Raw genomic sequence first — 20,774 nt, forward strand, 5'->3', positions numbered from 1 at the left:
TCACAGTGCAGCAAAGAGCAATTTAACCCCTTAAGTTGCTTTTTATTCAGTGACTGCTATGAAATATTTAGTACTACAGTGAAACTAACTCCAAAATGATGTGAGTTATTACTGTGAACAATGTATGTCTGCACAGTACTGGAAGTTTTCTTGGGTTAAAAATAAATGGGAACATGTGCTTATACCAGCTGAGAAAAAACTCAAAACTCAAAACTCAAAAAAAAAACCCTAAAGCTCAAAACACAAACTCACAGTGAGGGCACGTGCAACCTTTTCCTCACATGAGCAGACATTCCAACATAAACATTAAACACACTGTGGCACTTAGATAACAACTTCTTACATTTTATTAAGATATCTCAAAAAAGCAGTAGAAATTAAAAAAAAAAAACGAATCTAATAACCCTGAATGATTTAGATTTAAGGCATAGACATAAGGGTGATCCTTATGTGTTTTCAAACAAAATTTCAAATCATTTTATAAAAACATCATTTGATATGTATTAATATAAATATGGATACCTTAGTAAAATATAAAAGGAATATTTTTAACAGGATTGCTTTACCTTGTTGTAGTAATGCAGCCACACTGTGTGCCACTGACCATCGCTCACTCCAGCAGGTACGAACGGCGCCACCGTGGTCTTACTCTCTCCTGCAGGCAGGAAGCAGGACAGACAATACAGCTTAGAAAGCGGAACACACACAAGTCTGAACCCTTACAAGTGTGTGTACAACTGTGTGTATTTAAACATGAAACTATTATCCTTGGATTAAACCCAACACCAATATCAATAAATTAATTGATGCATATTATATCACACCACTTAAATGACAGTTGTTGCTGTAAATATATTACTCACTGGAAAGTCTGTTAAGCTGCTGAAGATATCTTGCTAGCCTAGCCAACAAAAAAAGTCCACCAGCACTCAGGGCTTAGTGATATTGATGGAGCTCTTCCAGTTCAGTGGAGGCAATAAATGAATCATTATAGAGGACATAATGAAAATCCTGGACCTCCCATGAGAAAAAATTAACTAATGTTCCCATGTCCCATCCAGACACTGTAAAGTCTGTTGGGAATTGTTTATTAATCTTTCCTTTTTCATTATGTTGAGCAATGGTTGTAGAGAAGGGACTTGACCTCTGACCCATGCTAGGTTTATCATTTACCAAAATTAAATTGTTATTGAAATTCCTTCATTCCTAGACTGTGAGATGTTGTTTGAGGAAATGCCTTTCAAAGCCTTTGCTGTCCACTACTGTCCACAGCTGACCCTTAACTCTCTGACATACATGGAATTCACCTTCTTACACTCAAGGACAGTAGGGCGACACATTCCACTGATCTTTATCCTTTGGAAACAAGTCCAAATGTTAAAGAGACAGGACGAGGATCTGGAGGCATGTTAACTATGTGCCACCCAGGAGGGCTGGAGTGAATGAGTTAGAAAAACAAAGGGACAGGTAGATAGAGGATGTGTGTTTCTGTGCTCTTTGGCCAGCTGCTTCCTTTGGCAGAAAGCCTACACACACACACTTATGTGAGGAAAAAAAAAACAAGAGAAAGTACTTCTCTCTCACACTCGGGACAGTTATGTGTAATAGTTTTTGGATTCAATCAAATTAATTTATCCATTAGAACATACTTACGAATCAGCTCACTTAATGCAGTACAATTAATTAGTGTAATTATATTTTGTTATTTTATAATCTATATCTTTAAAAAGAATGTATTTCCTTATGATTCCCTATTATACACACACCCCATTATAAGGATGGCAACTTCAAACTGAAATGCTGTAACAGCTAAATATTCGACTGGCTACCCCTCTGCTCTTTTTCTCTCTCTCCTCCTCCAATCATGTTCCTTTGTTCTCTAAGAAACGTAAAAACTTTCGCATGGTTATTTGTTGTATATTGTATTTTAAATAATACTCTGTTTATATTTACTATTATTTCTATTACTGTGAACTCAAACGGTGACAGCAATGTACATGATATTACTATGCATTATTAGCATGTTTCTCAGTTACTTCATATGAATAGTACCTTTTTATGTATTCCTTAAGTTTCACTTTCCTATAAATAAACCTGACCCTTAGCCAACACCTCAAGTGAATTGGATTCTGCAGAAGTTTAGCTGCCTGTCAACAAATGCATGTTTACGTTAACATATACAAAAAAAAACAGAACAACTGGCTTTTTATTCTCATGCTACCGTTAGATCATACATCTCTAACTATTGGACAGTTCCTGGATTAGTTTGCACCACAGCAATACATAAACATATACACACACTCACATACACACATGCATAAACTCACCAGCAGAGAAAGTGAGTTGGATTTGCTCGTTTACAATCTCCACAGCAATAAAGTCATGCTTTTCATTAAACCTTCCATTATAGAGTAACAGTGCATTTCTCTCTCTAGTGGCAAACCTGTGGAACAAAAATGTAAATGTTCAAAGTATGGCCAATATGATTAAGATATACATAGCAGATACAGAACATGTTTCATACTAGACTGTCAGGGTAACAATCTGTGAATATATTTTCACTGATACGATAAAAGATCAGGATCAGTTTTATGAACACTACAAACAGGATCATGCATTATTCAAGGATAGAAAATGGGGACAGGGAAAGAGAGAGTGAAGATGGAAAAGGAAGTAAGAGAAAGATAAAACGCGTGAACAAAGCGTGCGCTAATTGTGTTAGTGACGAGGTAACTGATGCAGAAGTCACTGGGGAAAGCTGACCTGCAGGTGTTTGCCAACTTGTGGCAGTTTTGCAGGTCACATGGGAGGTGGATAGAGAGAGGTGTCAGATAGCACCTGGCACAAGGGCACACTCACAGGAAGCAGGAACAAAGATACGCACCACACACTACATCCTGTTTGCACATTTGCCGTGGAGATCTGATTGGCGTGAGTTTTAATGTGAAATTAGATCTGAGGAACCCTTCAAAGCTCATTTTGCTGCAGCAGCAATCCAGCATGGGAACCATAACCACTACTTGATGCTTTTTAATTCACTCCACACATGATTCATAAATGTCACACAGGGGAAATTCTGTGCTTTGAATAGTTAAATATAACATGCAAATATGTGTATTGACTGTCAGAATATTATAAAGATGTGTTACTACTGTGTAACGTTTATTAGCCCATCCAGATTCCTACACCCATGCGTTAAAGTGACTTCATTTCATAAAGTGGCGTGAATGGGTTCTTTTTTTTTACTTTTGTTGAACCCTGAATAGCACCACAATTGGTTGTAAAAATGTATGTTATGTTTCTTTCTAGCCCAGACTGTAGATTCAGTGATTATATTTACATAAGCTTGTGATTGAAAAGGTGCATGTGAAATATAATGCCAGGTATAATAAACACAAATGATGTGGATTACATTCTTGATAATTCATTTTTCAAAACGCCTTTAAAGGAGAAATTAAGCAGCTGGCTAACAACAAGCGCAGCTTCTCAGTTTACCCTGCTTGCTATTCGGAAAAGACACGGCATGATTACAGACTTGAAACACTTTACCTAAAATAAACAGGAAGCACAAATATCTCTTTCAGTGAGTGTGTGTTCCTATGTGTATGCATAATAGTTTTGCCCTCATGCTATAAGACCCAGCCACAATGGTTTCATGACACCAGGATATTTTTATGGTTTGAAACAAAAATAGGTGTTACAAAAGTGTATCAGGTAGCAGTAGGAGGGGAGGACAATGGACCAGTAGTACATTTTTACTACTGCACCTATAAATTTAATGTACGCCTTTTACGGTTTTCATTTGACTCACTCTCGTAGTAATGACAAGTAACTGATAGGTAATAGAATTTTTAGCAATCCTGTTCTATGTCACAACTAGCCATCGCTGAACAGGACCAGCTTGTTAAATTATTTGCCACAAAAAATGACATGAGAATATGGATGGACAGCTGGCTACCCAATGCAGCAGATAGGCAGAGGTACTCACATGAAGGATAGTGTGAAGTGAAACCTCTGCCTCAGGCCCCTGAAGGTGACGAATGCGTTCCCAGGAAAGCTGCGTGTGCTCATCTGACAGTAGGGCTTCTCAAATTCTCCTTCAGGACACTGGCACATAAACCCCCCAACCAGCAGGTCCACACAGCGACCTCCATTCTTACACACACCCGATACACAGCGGCCTGATCGAGAGCTCACCTCGCAGTTCTCACCTGGAATGGAGATACAGCATGAAGTGTGATGATACAACTTGACTTCTGAGTTGAGGCCAAAAAGATACACGCAACAGAGTATCACATTTCCACATAAATAATGACGAGCTTGGCAGACACTTGTAACGGATGTAATAAATCAGCCTGTAATACATCTTTATATCGGCATCTGTTTGTTCATACAGGCCCCCACAAATTAAAGAATTAAAAGCAAATAGTCCTGTGACACAGCTCTAAATAAAATTGAAAAATCTCTTTCACAGGCTTTACACATGAGTTCACCCTGAACCCACACCATGTTTTTCTTCCCTCCCTCTGTCCACACAACACACTCAACACTGCGTCCAGTGACCCAGGCTAACCTCTGTTCTTAATCAAACACAACCAGCCTGTAGCCCAATGGCAGAGTGATAATAGGAGAAGCTTGGTGGTCTGGAGGACACCTGTCAGGCTACAACACCATCATTCTGGAAGCTGATGTCTCTGAAGAAGTGATGACAGCTCGCTAATGGAGGAAGATGACATCATTTGCAGTTTTTGTTCACTTACGAATGAATGAGTTTCTTTGGGAATTCTTTTGGGTTTTGTTATTTGCTATATGAATGCTGTGTATGGCACTGAGATAATGATATGTCAAAGAAAATCCAGGTGCACAATGAGAAATCTTTCATGGTTCGATGTAGCTCCACTAGAGATGGATTTACATTCCATGCACTAACTCCATTCTATTTATTTTACTATAGTTAGTAAATAATTTATAGTAGATATTCAATAGATTTTTTTTGCCATTTTCTCTCCGATTTGGTCACCTGCCCACTAGGGATGGTGAAGACTAACTGCCTCCGAGACATGTGAAGTGAGCTGCTACATCATTTTGAACTGCTGCTAATGCTGCGGCAGTGTGACACACTCGAAGAAAAGAGCTATCTACCCTCTTCCACATATATGAGCTCACAGATGATAACAATTGTTTAGTGTCACTCTGATCAACAGGAGAGAGTATGCCATTCTTCACACTGAGAGAGCACAACTTTGTTCTCTTGGCTTCCAGCCACAGCCTCATCAGGATTTGAATCAATAAAGTATTTTGAGGTAAATAATGGAATAATAAGATGAGGCTTTAAGGATCTTATTGCGAAGCCTTAAGCTCCACTGAATCTCTTATCTGAGTCTTACTGGTCATGCACATAAGTGTGTGTAATTATCAATAAAACTTTAACAATTCGGTATCTGTACATAGTTATTAGATGCCATAGCTGTAGCTAATAGGCATATCTATCTTAAACCTCAGTAAACTGCATCAATATGTTAGCAGATGAATGAGTTCAGGGACAACATCTAATGGAATTGAGGGATCTATTACAGTGTGTTCCTCCTTTGATCAGGCCCAGCTCAGTACACTCGCTATTGTGCACCTGCCACCTTACGTTGACAAGATTTGGGCCCAGAGCAAATATGTGTTAGGATGCACAAGGCAAGTTCCAGGGATGTAATGACCCAAATGCCTGCTAGATAATCCCTCATTTGAGAGGAATTACAAGGATATATTACACGGTAATGAGAGAAACGCACTGCAGGAACTACAGAAGCCACTGTCAACACTTCAGAATATGACCACAGGCTATAAGAGGAACACGGCCTCGCTGTTCTTTAGCATGGACAAGAAATCCGAATCCACGGAGCAAATAGTTGTCAAAGTGGGTGAAAGATCCAGAGAGGAATCTCCACTACTCATGTTAAAGGTATGCCAAAGAATTCTCCATTATATAAACATTTCATCTCGAAGGAGAGGTCCTGGCGGGTTATGTTTCTACATTATCAGACTTAATGAGGCTCTGACAGTGAGAGGAACTCAGAAGGTGACAATTTGTTGAAAAATCAGCTGCACTCACTGTTAACAAATAACAATCCTCTAATCCATCGTTGCTACAAGTTAAACTGGTTTAGCCAAGCAATATACAGAACCTAGAATGAGTGAAAACACAAAACTGCTCAGTGTCCTAAAAGCATCGTGGTGCAAAAAGGTCATTGTTAAATAGTGAAACAAGCATCACAGTCAACTCTCTCTCTCTCTCTCTCTCCGTCAGTTAAAACAATTGTGACTCTATGACACTTTTCGGAAACTGGTCCCAGATCAGAACTTCAGGAAGCAAAATAGGAAAGAGGAAGTGATAAAAAAAAAAGCACTCACCTGTAAAATCCTCAAGGCACTCGCAGGTGTATCCCCCTTCGCGGCTATGGCACCTCCCGTTGTTTTTGCACGGTGCAGAGTAGCACAGGTCTATCTCTGTCTCGCAGTAATCTCCAGTAAAACCATCTGGACAGCGGCAGCGCAGGCCGTTTACAGGGTGGATGGGCCTGAAGAGTACCGTGCTGGAAGCCACAAAGGGAGCTGAACTGTCAAACTTCAGCACTGACACACACTTCATGTAATTCTGACAGGGCTCACGCAGGCAGATGTTGTCATCGAAGGGGAGGACGTGTTGTGAAGAAATGAGCGTCAGCAGCGTGCGGTTCAAGTACAGCTGCTCCTGGAGCTCCTCAGTGGGGTAGAAGCGACCAGGAGTGCCACCTGGCAGCAGGGCTGAGAAGGTAACATTGAGGACCCTCGTGTCCACATCCGTGTCATTCTGTACGTTGAAGATGAACACGCCATTGCGGCTGGTGGACAGTACAGCAGCTACGCTCTCTGCGAATAGGCTGAGCAGCGATGAGAGGAAGCGCTCCTGGGACATGTTCTCCAGTCGCACGGTGATACTATTCGTCAACATGTCATCTGTGATGATGGCAACGCGGAGAGTGCAAAGAGCAGAGACATGGTGGAGACCATCTGAGAACAAAGAAAGAACCACACAATTCTGAGACTTATACAATTCTGAAAATATATGAAATGACTGCGTACTACGGAGAATCATAAAATAACCACATCATAATATAAATAATACAAAATAATGACTGCTAAAAACACATATAAGATACCGCATCCAAATATTTTGACATTATATTTGTGTCTAATTCATTAGTGGTCATTAGTTTTAGCCTATGCTTTTCAATTTCTTTCTGCAACACAGCACAAAAATAAGCACACTGCTGACTAAATTGTATGACTACTTATTTTGGGTCTAGGTTAAATTTGTTCATACAGTGCTAAATTCAATCTTTTAAGGTAGCGACTTTATCACACTAAATATGAGCTCAATTTGTTTAGTGGCTTTGGACCAATCATGTTGGTTCAAAGCCATTGAATGAAATGGCACTCATGTGGACCTGTGACAACTGCAAACTAATTTACAAACAGTTTCCTAACTAGACATCTAGCTATTTGAAATGAAATGAGGATGCTTGTGTTTCCAAATTGCAAGAATGTTATTTTTAATAACTATAAAGGAAGAGATATACCTAGGCTGTTTTAGTAATTTTAATATTTACTATCTACAATTTACTATCCTGCACTGAAAATTTTAAAATGTAAAAAGAAAAAAGGCTTAAATTGACTTGTTCAGGAGGGCTTGAAATCCATGCTGATGTGTATTACTTTTAGTGAATTCCATATACAGAGAAAGGAAAACTACTATTAAGGCTAATATTAGAGATTTATAATGAAATAGCAGGCATTATTGTTGAGGTTAAAAGCTTGTTAAAAAAAGGCTAATCAAATCCTGTAAGTAATTTAAGTAACCTGTAAGTAAACCCTGTAAGTAATTTACCTAATATCTATCAGATTTTCTTTTTAAAAAATCAGAATATAAGTATAAATCATAGCATAAAATATGACTAAACACATATGAAGTTTATGGCAGTATATTAAGATGTATCAAATCTGCTGTTTTAAAACCCATTTGATGCTCTTAATCGAAAATGAAACAGAAAACAGCAACAGTAAATGCTCAGAAGCACTTCAGCATGTCCATTAAGCCATGAGAGTGTAAGAGCCCTGTGTTACATCTACTAACAGCACCACAACACTTGTGCTCTATTGTGTGTCTGTTGTTAAGGCTTTGTTCGGATCCAGTGTATTGTTTCATCCCTCCAGTTTGTCCCTGTGTAAAGGGCTCCTCTACTCATTTGAATGGAGTGAGTTATAATTGCGAGACAATGAGGAGACATTTCCACTCTATCACACTGTCCTCTCCCATACTGTCAGTTCAGACAGCTGTACAGGCAGAGACAAAACATATTTTCACCCTCAGCTCACACAGACAGACACATGGGGCGGGCGATAAACTGGTGAATCAGGTAGCATTGCAGAGTTCCTGATTCAGTCCTGCTTGGTTTACTGTCTTTGTGGAGTTTTGCATGTTTTCCATGCATGTCCATGTGGGTTCCTCTGTTCTGTTTTTCCCAAAAACAAGGCGGAAGGTGAACTGGCTACATTAAATTACTCCTAGATGTGAAAATTCTAGTATTTTCTACAGCACCAATTAACTGAGATGATTTTGTCATTAGAAAAACACTTTAAATGGCCTAAATCACAATCAGCTAAATAGCCCCATCAGAAAAAGGAGATCTCTGTTACAGAGCACTAAAGTAAGTGCTAATTCGTTTGCACTGTGTTTGTAATGTGTTTGTTTTTTAATGGCATGTGCATTAAAGTCCATTCTTCTATCATTCTGTACTGCACTGTGTAAAGTGGGTTTCTCTCTCTCTCACTTCCATTGCCTCCATCCACTTGCCAATAACATGAAAATGAATGGTACACAAGCAGATTTTATTGACATGGACAGAGTTATCCTAGGGTCAGATATCAGCTAATTGCACAGAGAAAAGCCAAATGATCCAATACAATACACAAGCACACAAAATGTATAATTACATTTCGATGATAGGATGCTCACAAATAAATGATCTCTTCTTGTATGGGGATGTACAGTTTTATGAGGACATGACATTTCTTATAGAGACGTTCCAGGATAAGTACTATGCTGACGATCTCTGTAAATTCCTCTCCCATTCTTTCCAGGAGGCAGTAAAGCAAAGACCACGTACACATATTAACCACAAGTGTGGTCTTGACACTCCTATAGTTCCGAAGCTGTTCTGTCTGATGCTGAGAATATCATTAATTTGTCGGGCACTATTGTCAAACCAACTACAAACATACAGCTCTAAAACACACTACTGCTGTAAGATACAACTCATATAATTCCCAAAGCATCATGCTAGAGGTAATGAGAAATCCCAGTATATAACCAGTGTCCAAAAGGAATGTTGTCATGTTATGTAAGAGGCTACTCTTTAGCCCAGGGTTGCACCTCTTAGCTCAGGGTTTTAGCAGAATTCACAATTTTGTCTCTTTATCACATTTACATCCATCAGTGTACCCATCAATACCCATCATTCATTATGCAGTAGATTATGTAGTCATTGGGGAATCAATCATCAGTGATACTGCATATGCAAGAAGAACTGCGAGCCAGTACAAAAAAATAACAGTTTGGAAAACAACGACATATTTTTATATACCAAAATTCAAGAACAAATCAGAAAACATAAAGCAGACACCTGAGACAAGTACTTTGCCCTCTTGAGTTTCAGAAACATGTCCCTTTACGTAACCCAGTCTCCAGCATGCGTGTATGATGATTCCGAGCTTTTGTTATCTGCCTGTTTTTATGTTTTGACCATAGCCTTCTTCATGTTACTGATTTAGTCCTGTCTACTTTATGCCTGTTTGCATTCACCTGACAGTTAGCCTGCATCATGTTTCTGAGTACTGCCCAGCCATTTGGTTTGTCTGCAACTTCGAGTTTAGTAAAATCAGAAACCTGCACTTGTGTCCATCTGTCCACTTCATGCTAAAAGAGTCAAACTGAGGGAAGGTAGTTACAGTGTGCAACATACCCAGGTGTGGTGAATATGAAGAGGTAAAAGATTTTGTATTTCACACTTTCAAAAAATGCAGACGTAAAAAGTGTTTAGGGACTACAGAAAATGAGGTAAGCAATGTACAAAAGACTATGATTTGGGGAAAAAAAAGCATGATTGATATATCTAGCACAAAATAAAACTTCCATCTCTAACAAAAAATAAACCCTACAGACAAGTTCATTGTCCTTTCAGTCTCAGAAGAAAAGAGATAATGTAACATTACTGTATCTAGCTAGCTAATGTTATCATTTCTTAAATGTGTTCTAAAACAAATAAGATTCCCTCCTACAGTTACGTGGCTCGGTTTACCTTTGGAAAACCTGTTTATTACTATGTGATTACCTGTCAGATTTTAAAATTAATTAAATTTGCTTTTGTCTTCTTGCCATATTTTTCTCTTCTCCATGTGCCTCTGTCATGTATCACTATAGTAAATCAAATGAACTCAAGTCTTTCACTAGAGTAGTTAATGCTCTCCACTGTGTATCTCATCTGGAAAGAAATGTTCACAAAATTGTAACCTACATAAGATATCCAGCTTTCTTGCAGTAGCTTTCTGTACAGTTAATATCTGGCTTATTTCTGCATTACATTCCTCAGTTGGTGAGAAAGCAAGAAAAAATATCTGCCTTAAAAATCCTTATCAAGATTGTCCATTTAAGTTAGCTCAAGTTAAACTGGTATGTGGTTATGAAATGCATATTCTTCAGAATTACAAACACGATGAAATGAAATTATACACCATTGATTAGACAAACCATCCCCTAAGAGCATTACAAACTTTGAAACACACCCACACTACACACTATAATGCACACAGAACAAGATAAGTGTGACACACACCTTCTGCATCCCCAATGAATGTTAATCAAGCCTCATTCCTAAGAACTATGAGGTGAAAAGGAAAAAGGCAAGAATCAAAACTATATCCTGAAATGCCTGACTCACTCCTATCCATGTCCCATAACACCATTTAAACAATATGAAACATAGAAATGAATTACAGGCTTCCTTTTTGGCATTTCGCCTGATGAATGTTGACTCTGTAAGCAAAGATCTACCTTTTCTTGTATGAGTGACAATGGCACCCCCTCAAACCACCCCCCAACCCCCACCCCAACACACACACACACACACACACACACACACGCTAATATGAATTGTTGTAAGCCATTTTGAAAGAGTTAAATTTCATTTCTAAGTGCCAAAAATCTACAGGGAAAGAACTCTTATTCCAGGTCCTGGTGGGCAGTTAACTGAAAAGCCAAGATCACGGCTGCCATTCAAAAACACAAGTCAGCTAATGCCAACACATACCCTTCTTTCAGGGCATGATCATCACCGTAGCCTGACCTAAATATGTTTGGTGCTGTGCCAACTGGCTTTCATAATACAATGAGCACAGCTAAGAGTGGGGCCAAAGAGTGCACACTGCAGTGCGGGTGGGCTAGAAAAGCTGTCAAAACTTAACACCAAATTTTAAACAAGCAATCAAAACTTGGGACAGATCGGAAACTTGGAAGAGTAGCCAAGACAAAACGCCAGATAAGCTTTGATAAAAGTTGGCAAATTCTTAGTACAGCAGATTTTTGCAATAGAATAATCCCATAAAATTATTACGAGTAATTTTGTCCAAATATTTTTGCCTCATTTTGCTATTCTCATCAAGACTGTGCCATCTCAGACATTTGCTTTGTTTCATTATGTACTGAAAGCCTGTCAGTTCTGTTATTCTCCACATATAGGCTTCATTCATTTTTCAAACATATTAAAACCCCACGCTTCTCCTCAGCATGGCTTCTGTGGAATGCAGTAAAGGTGCACTCAGAAAAACTTAATGAACAAAAGTGCTTTCCACAGAGTGCACACTCTAAGTGCTTTGTAATGGAGGCTGCGCCTCTCCAGACTGCCCTTGTGAATCTGTTATGGATCTTGTTAACGTCAGCAGTGGCAGGCCTGCCTCTTGCACAGCATGCAAGATGAGCAGCGGCATGCCGCAAATGTCTGCCGTTACAGCGATAAGTAGCGCTGTTTATGGGAATTTCTGAGTTTATAGGGACTGCTGTAAATCCAATGTTCAAAGATGGGATCATGAGTTGGAGTTAATAGGTGTGAAATATGATCAGATGCATTAGTGTTTATGAGCAGTGACAAAAAGGAAAAGGTGTCTAGTGGACCTCCTGAGTCCAGGTTTGTTACATCACTGCCTAAGGACTGTGTGGAAAAAAATGTCTAAACAGGCATACGTTGCCAGATGCAGCTCAATACTCAAATAGGATTCTGGTCATCCTTCCCAAAAGAGTGTTTCTGTTTTACTTAAGCATGAATTGGAGATACTAATGGTACAAAGTGCTAAAAGCCTGGCTCAGCATGGGCGTAAGGTAGAGGCCCCACCCTAACTAAGTTTCCTTTCAGGTCCACAATTCTCAAATGATGTCTTTCAATGATCCAGTGATTCTGGTTGCAATGCAGAACATAATTCCAGGAGGATGCATCTCAGGAATTGAAAACAACTCAGAAGCCAAATCATTATCATGAGCCAAAAAAAACACTGCAGTACATAAGGACTCCTCCTTAGCCTCAGGAGTGCAATGCTTTTCTAAAAGCATCATTGTGTTGTTATGCAACACTAAAACCACTTTATATAACCTTAAGCACAATCATGACTTAACTACAAAAAAACTTCACGTGCAATAATAAACAAGGAATTAAATAAACCCCTTGACTTTACTGCTGTGGTCACTAAATCATATACACCAGTCCAGGTGTGCATACACACAGTCAAGAGCATAAGTACTTTTTTTTTTTTTTTTTTTTTTTTAATTATGATATGTGCATTGGAAATAACATGCACATTTTTCAAAGCATGTTTTGCAGTGTATAAACATCAGGCCCAAAAATGCACCAGTTGCTTCCTTCTGTTTAATGGTCTAGTGGTGGAATGTAGAGTTTAGGCTTTAATAACAGAAAATATATAACCTGTTTGCCTTTGTACTGGTGCGGTCCTTAGAGAAATCCCCCAAAGTCCCTTTCTGGACTCTGTCAAATATTACATGGTATCCATTGGCAACCATTTGTATTTCATGTGAAAATGAAGCATAGCCATTGAACACAAGGGCAACTAAGCTGCATTAAAGAGTAGATCAGACAGAACAATGGCAATCCACCACTGCAGTCAGGGCTATACTCTGTCATTTGGATCAAATGTAGACTGGTGTTGCACACAAAATAAAATGTTGTGGAAGTCTCTTTTTTAGTCAGTGTGTATGAATGCATGCCATGGCCAAATGTGCACATGTGAGGATAAAGGCTATCTGGTATTGGGAGGATGAGCTCCTGATAATAGTCTAATCTCTGAGACAGCAAGTGAGATAGAAACACTCGCCTCATTCAACAAACTCCCTTTCTTGAAGTTCTCAACACACAAACAGCTTTGTCTTCAGAGACGGAAATCTGCATGGGGACAATGGCTCCCCCCTCCTTGTGTAAGAAACCCCCTCTTGCTCCTATCACAACCCCCTCCTTCTCATCCTTCTTCACAAAAGGGGCCCATGCTCAAGACCCCCAGAATGCCTGAGAGCCTCACAAAGCTCCCGGTCTCCATGCCAACAACAAAAGAGAGCCAAAACTTCTCAGATTCTCCTTCTTGGACCTTTCTCTGAAGATGGCGGAACAGCCATGGAGGATGCTCTGGTTCTTTAGGAGTCAGACAGAGGATCAGCTTGTTTAACTGAGGCCCTAATGGTGTGCAATTAGAGGTTAATGGAATATATAAACTGGTTTGATGTTAACAGCAAGAGATGGTTTCATTCTTAATTGTTTAGCAAAATATTCAGGGGTTCCTCACATGATCTGTTTAGAATTTCCAAACAACTGCCAACAAGAGATAACAATCCATGGCCAGATGATTCAGTCAATTAGATCATCAGGAAATAACACATAGGAAATTAGAAATAAGAATGTAATTAGAATTAAAAAAATGATGCATTACATCAGCAACAAATTAAGCAGTTAAAAACTTGTCTCAATTTAGAGACAGAGCAGATGACTGAAATATTTCCCTCTAGATAAGGATCAAAAGACTTAAGAGTACAAGATTCAAACCATATCCAACAGGTCAAAACTTTAGCTTAAATACAAACTTTAGCTAAATTCCAAAAATCCAGAAGCATTCAGATTTATGAAGTCATCCCTCCTCGCTGGCATGCCTGGTATGTGGCCCTGAGCAGAAGCGAAAGTAGAATAATGGAAAGTAACCAAGTAGCCTCTCTAAGACAGCAATAAATAGATTAAATAAAGGAACATTTGTGTGTTTGTGCAAAATCATTCATTCATTCATCTTCAGTAACCACTTTATCCTGGCCAGGGCTGAGTTTGTCCCAGAAACACTGAGTGTTAAACAGGAATACACCTGAATGGGATGCCAGTCCAGTGGAGGGCACCATGCACACACACATTCACACATAGTGCCAATTTAGAGTCAGCAATTCACCAACATGCATGTTTTTGGAGAGTGGGAGGAAACCCGAAAACCCAGAGGAAATCCACAAGAGCAAAGCAAATCAGTAACATTCCTAGTGTTAAGGGCACCCTTGGAATTCCTATGGCTCATTGCACACTTTTGAGGGTATCATCAGTATGAGAAGGCCACCACAATACAAAGCAGCATTAAAGACAAGGCTGTGGGAAGTGAAGCACACACCAGGTGAGAGATCAGAGCAAAAACCCACTCTTCTCCTTCTCCTCTGTGTGCTCTTTGTCCACATGGGAGCACTCCTCACAATTCTCCCTAAAGTAGACATGGAGAAATGAAAACCCAGAAGACATCCTATTCCTCAGATTTTTTTTACCAGCAGCACTTCCTAATCTCACAATAAGCTGCACTGCTTTGACACTTGTTTAACACACCATCAGCTCATCATCCATTCATGAGGAATTAACTATGTTAGAGAGGAGAAAAAGTAAATCATTGATAGTACCCAGTGGATACTGTGGAAATTATTTCAGTCCATATTTTTAAATTACGTGTTTACAAATTAGTACCTGAAATAAAAAAAAAAGTTATTATGAAATTTATTAATGAAATTTATTTTCTCGTGGCAGCAACCTTAACTTGATGTGGGTTAATGTGTTACTTTGAACATAAAGACTAGAATCAACACTGAGAGCTGACTCCATGTGCTTGTGTTCTCTTTCTCCAGAACAAGCGTCTATACCAGGAAACGTTTATGCCTATTTGTGCTAAGCTCTGTCACATACCCTGGATAAATTCCTCAGATCAAATTAAGGCCACATCCAACACACATTTGCCTGGAACCACAGACACTTGCTTCAACAAACCTTATGGCTCTAATAGAAACTACAGAGCAAAAAAGCACGCAACCCACCAGACCAAAGTACTGAATACTTTGAATAATGAGTCTAATATTTGAATAATTCATAAATCTGGGCTGTGAAGGTCTGAGAAATATTTACAGCTAAAAGAGTCTGTGATTGTATATGTGATTGTCACAAAACAATCAGCAAATTACCCTATAAAAATAATTTGCTGCATAGATGCTAAATATCAAAACAAAAGTTCAGCTCAGAACTCCCAGAGAGTCAGGTCAGCCAGCCTTAAGGTTTCTTCAAGAAAGTGTGAAAGTGGGTCTGATTCTGTATCATGCTGTTAAAAGCATCTATCATTGATATGTTAAAACAGTTTTTGTTTAAAAATCCTGATTAATGTTTTGAAAATTGTAAATGTAAACGTAATTACTAGAAACACAGTTGTGTCGATTTACAATGGCATTGATGGCAATATTAGTATTAAAGTTTAATCTTTGGAACCTGTTTGTGGATAATGTAGGAAACCATTAACCAAAGTGAAAACAGACCAACATGTCAATGGAATAAGTTTCAACTGCAAAACTAAATTCTGACTTTCATTACTAAATAAATCTTGGACACCACTGAAGATCACATGTGAATTATAAAGATTAATATACAAGTCGTTCAGGATGGATTTTTCTTTTAAGGAGGGCAGTTAGCACAGTGTGAAATGGATAAAGTTTAATACACAAATCAGATTTCACATAATCTGGCTAATGACAGCATTTTCGTCATACAGACATTTGCAAAACTATAAATATGAAGTACTTATACTGTATATCTGTATGTGTTTTAGCTGTTGTTCTTAACAAATCAGTAGAGTATTTGACTTAATAAAATATAATTATTAATTGCTCACCTGTTGTCAGGTAATTTATGGAGTGATTAATACAAATGTGGCCCTTCTATGTACAATCAGAGGCATTGTATGATAAATATAGAAGGCATAAGAGTCTTACCTGACACAGTCACTCTCATAGTGGCCTCCAGGGGTCTGTTGTTGTCCAAGTCTTTGCTCAGCTTTAGCTCTCCTGTGTCCTGGTTTAGAATCAGCAAATTGAGCTCATTCCCCTCTACAAAAATGAAGAGGAGCTTATCAGACACGTCTGGGTCATGTGCAGGAACCTTCCCAATGACACCTGCAGGGAAGCTATTGGATTTATTAGTGATGTAGTTGTTAAATATGATCTCAAAATCCTGCAGAATGGGATAGTTGTCATTAACATCCACAAGGCAAATGTGTACAATGGCCCTGCTGACCAGTGGGGCTGATGTGGCCTGAACTACAATCAGGTACTCCATCTTGGTCTCATAGTCCAGATCAGTGAGAGCAATTAGATCCCCATTAAAGATGTCCAGCTGGAAGATTTCAGGAACATTACCCTCGACAATCTGATATAGGATTTGAGCATTTGTTCCCTCATCGGGATCTGTGGCGCTGACACGTGCCAGAGTGGAACCCACAGAGCTGTTCTCCTCCACATAGATATATAACTCATCCTTTTTAAACACAGGAGCATTGTCATTAATGTCTAGCACTGAGACTTGGATATCCACTGCTGCTTTCAGAGGGGGGACTCCTTTGTCCACTGCAAAAGCCTTGAGGTTGTAGGTGGCTACATTTTCCCTGTCCAATTTCCTGGCTGTTCTGATTATCCCTGAGTACGGCTCAATAAAGAAATCACCATCACCATCATCCCCTCCCTGAAATGTATAGCTCACCCTGCCATTTGAGCCTGAATCTCTGTCTGATGCAGAGACTTGAAGTACACTTGTGTACACAGGTGCATCCTCAAACACAGTGCCTTGGTAGATAGCACTCAGAAACTGGGGTGCATTGTCATTGGCATCAAGCACTATGATCTCTACATAGGTGGTGTCAGACTTCTGGGGAATGCCATTGTCTCGAGCGATGATGGCCAGTGTGTACGAGGCTTGATCTTCATAGTCAATCTCGATTTGAGTTGTAATGGCACCAGTATCAGGGTCAATTTTAAACTGAGGCACGTTGTCCTCCATCACATAAGTAATGCGTGCATTCTCACCAGTGTCTTCATCTGTAGCACTGATGACCACAACAGTGGAACCCACAGGCCTATCCTCACTCAGTAACACTTGGTAGTTGGCACTCTGAAACACAGGCCGATGAGTGTTGGCATCGGTAACATTGATGAAAATCTGTGCCGTGTCAAAGCGTGTACCATCTGAAGCCATTACGATGAGAATATACTGCCGTTCCTGTTTGTAGTCCAGCGGCAAGGCTAAAGTAATAAGCCCACCACCGCTCTGACTGGTGATGGCAAACCTATTCCGCGTGTTCCCACTAGATATCTGGTAGGTTACCACACTGTTCACATCCCTGTCAATGGCTGTGACTGTGAGCACACTGGCCCCCACTGGAGCATCCTCATTAATCTTCAGATTATACAATTTCTGTGTGAAGGTAGGAACATTGTCATTCACGTCCAACACTGTTACACTCACACTGGCTGAGGATGACATCACAGGAACTCCATGATCCCTTGCCTCCACACCAAAAGTATAAAACTCGGTGGTCTCTCTGTCCAGCTCCATACTGACTGTAATCCACCCTGTACTGTTGTTGATGATAAAGGGAAAGCTAGGTGATGTGTCTGTGAGTAGGTACTCCAAATGAGCATTATTCCCCGAATCTGCATCGATAGCTTGAATGTGTATCACAGAGTAACCAATGGGAACGTTCTCCAGCACTGAAGCTTGAAAAGGTGTGCTGACAAACATCGGAGCATTATCATTCACATCCACGACCTGCACAACAACCATACCTGTGCTGTTAATGAGAGGTGGCCGACCACCATCCTGAGCTTTTATCCGCAAATTATACTCCCTTATCATCTCATAATCAAGAGAGTTAATGACATCAATGATACCTGTTGGGGAATGAATGTAGAACTGTCCCTTTACATTCCCACTGATTATGCTGTAATGCACTTTAGCATTATTTCCAGCATCTTTGTCTGTGGCCTTGACCCGAGCTACTTCGGAGTTGACAGCCACATTCTCGAGAACTTGGACAACATATCTTTTCTCACTGAACTGAGGGAAGTTATCGTTCTCATCCTCCACAGTGATATGTACAGTGGCCGTAGCACTGCGTGGCCCAGGATCTCTACCTTGGTCATTGGCCTCCACTATAAGCTGATAGTGTGAGCGGATCTCTCTGTCCGGACGAATCTTGGTTTTTACCAAACCATTCCTTGGATCAATTTCAAAGACCTTGTTCACATTAGCCTCATTCACAATCTTGTATATCATGTTGGCATTGGAGGGAGCATCTCCATCGGTGGCTCGGATCGTCATCACTTCAAAACCCACCTCTACATTTTCTCGGATGCTGACCCTATACTCAGTCTGCTCGAACACTGGCCTGTGGTCATTTGTGTCACTGACCGTGATTGTCAGATAAGCTGTTGCTGACCTCTTTGGGCTCCCCTTGTCGGTTGCCATGACTTTAAACACATGGGTGTCTTTAACTTCCCTGTCTAAAGACTGCAGAGTTGTAATGCCACCTGTCTCTGGATTGATCTGAAAGTAATCGTTAGATCTGCTGTCAAACAGAGCTTCCATGTCATATTCAAGTACTCCTGCATCTCCGTCATCAGAGTCAAAGGCTTTAAGCGTAATTACTCGGGTTCCAGGCGGCTCATTCTCAGGTATGGAAACCTGGTAATTGGGCAGCTGAAACTGCGGAGCTGAGTTGGTGTTTCGTTTTTTACGTCTAGCCCATGTGTCCTGCAACCAACGCTCGCCATTCTCAAACAAACCCAGAGCATAGGTGGTGTCAACAGGCGTGTTCAATAAAGTTCTGTACCCAGTGCTAATGTATTCTTTGTGGACCTTCCTGCCATCTCTTGAAAATGTTATTTTTTCAGCCCAGGCCCCTTTAGAGCCCCCTCCACCTTGGGGTCTTGGGTAGTCAGTTCCACTGTTTCCCACAGTGTGACGCCCCTGCATGCCAAACTGCAATGTTACTCCCAAAACTAACACACTTTCCCGTGAACTGGGCACGGTGCAGAGAAACCTGGCATCATGAGGCAGGCAGCGCTCAGTGGTAAAGTTTATATGCCCAGTGTTTGTGTTCTCTCTGTCTTTCTCCTCGCAAGAAGCTCGAAGCGTTTGCGAGTCTCGCGTAAACTTGGGTAAATGTTCATGCAGAATTGTGGGCAATGTGCCCGAGCTGAAGCACTCCCCATTTCCAGAATGTAGATAAATATATGCGTCCGGTTTACGCTTCGGACCTTTCCTTCTGTATTTAATAAAGCAGTTCTGACCGTGAACAAACGTGTTGAAATGAATCAACACAAAGTTTTCCGACGTCAGTGATGTGACCCTTAAGAACAGCGGGACTGCACGTCTCGCAAAGAGTGAACAGTGAAGTTTACGGGTGAGAGTCACAACTCCGTCCCCTCTCCCAACCTGCACACAGTGTCCGAGTGAGTGAGGCGTTAAACTCCTGTCTACTCTGTAAGTCCATCCCGGTCCGAGAGAGGCGTTTACCAGCGCGACTCCAGGCTGAAGGGACTCCGAAATGTGTAGCTCAAAGCATCCATACAACGGGACGCGAAGAAGTATCCCAAACCAAATCCATTTCATTAGTTCTTCCATGGCTCATAACTCCTCATCCGGAAAACTTAATCCGAACAAGTTAAGAGATTAATCCTCGAATGGTTAAATATTATAGATAAATAACTAGATGTACTCCAGAAGTCGCCGGCGGATCGCACCATGCTGCCGTTAGTGATGGATGACTCGCGAACGAATCGTTGCTTTCTTCTCAAACGACTCCTTTAAGTGAATCGGACGAATCGGTTCACAAGCACGAATCCAAGGCGTTTTTTTTTTTTTCTTTTCACTTTTGCCTTTTTAAATGTTTATTTTTCTCTATGTCGTCTAACCTTCAAATACAGTTTACATGGCATGCATATAGAGTGTGTGTGTGTGTGTGTGTGTGTGTGTGTGTGTGTGTGTGTGTGTGTGTGTGTGTGTGTGTGTGTGTGTGTGGCTTAGTGGTTAGAACTGTCACCTCGTACCTCCAGGGTTGGAGGTTTGAAACCTGCCTGTGTGTGTGGAGTTTGCATGTTCTCTCCATGCTTTGTGGGTTTCCTCTGGGTACTCTGGTTTCCTCCCCCAGTCCGAAGACATGTGTTGTAGGCTGACTGGCAGTTCTGAATTGTGTGTGTGTGTGAGTCCCCTGGAATAGGCTCCAAGCTCCCCACAACCCTGTGTAGGATAAGCAGTAAAGAGGATATATATATATATATATATATATATATATATATATATATA

The 20,774-nt window shown here is 40.3% G+C and overlaps 1 protein-coding gene across 1 annotated transcript in view; it reads right to left on the reverse strand.

Moving 5' to 3' along the window:
• celsr1b (cadherin EGF LAG seven-pass G-type receptor 1b) overlaps positions 1-20,288 on the reverse strand; it is a 52,275-nt gene extending 31,987 nt beyond the window's left edge. Inside the window, exons 1-5 of the mRNA XM_026917813.3 lie at positions 16,409-20,288; positions 6,403-7,041; positions 3,989-4,211; positions 2,328-2,443; positions 567-655 (exon numbers count right to left, since the gene is read on the reverse strand). Of these exons, the coding sequence (XP_026773614.3) occupies positions 567-655; positions 2,328-2,443; positions 3,989-4,211; positions 6,403-7,041; positions 16,409-20,093 (4,752 nt within the window). The 5' untranslated portion in view covers positions 20,094-20,288. The remainder of the gene's footprint in view (positions 1-566; positions 656-2,327; positions 2,444-3,988; positions 4,212-6,402; positions 7,042-16,408) is intronic.
• Positions 20,289-20,774: the final 486 nt, after the last annotated feature.

The sequence above is a fragment of the Pangasianodon hypophthalmus genome, chromosome 7, assembly GCF_027358585.1.
Source record: "Pangasianodon hypophthalmus isolate fPanHyp1 chromosome 7, fPanHyp1.pri, whole genome shotgun sequence".
Classification (NCBI taxonomy): domain Eukaryota; kingdom Metazoa; phylum Chordata; class Actinopteri; order Siluriformes; family Pangasiidae; genus Pangasianodon; species Pangasianodon hypophthalmus.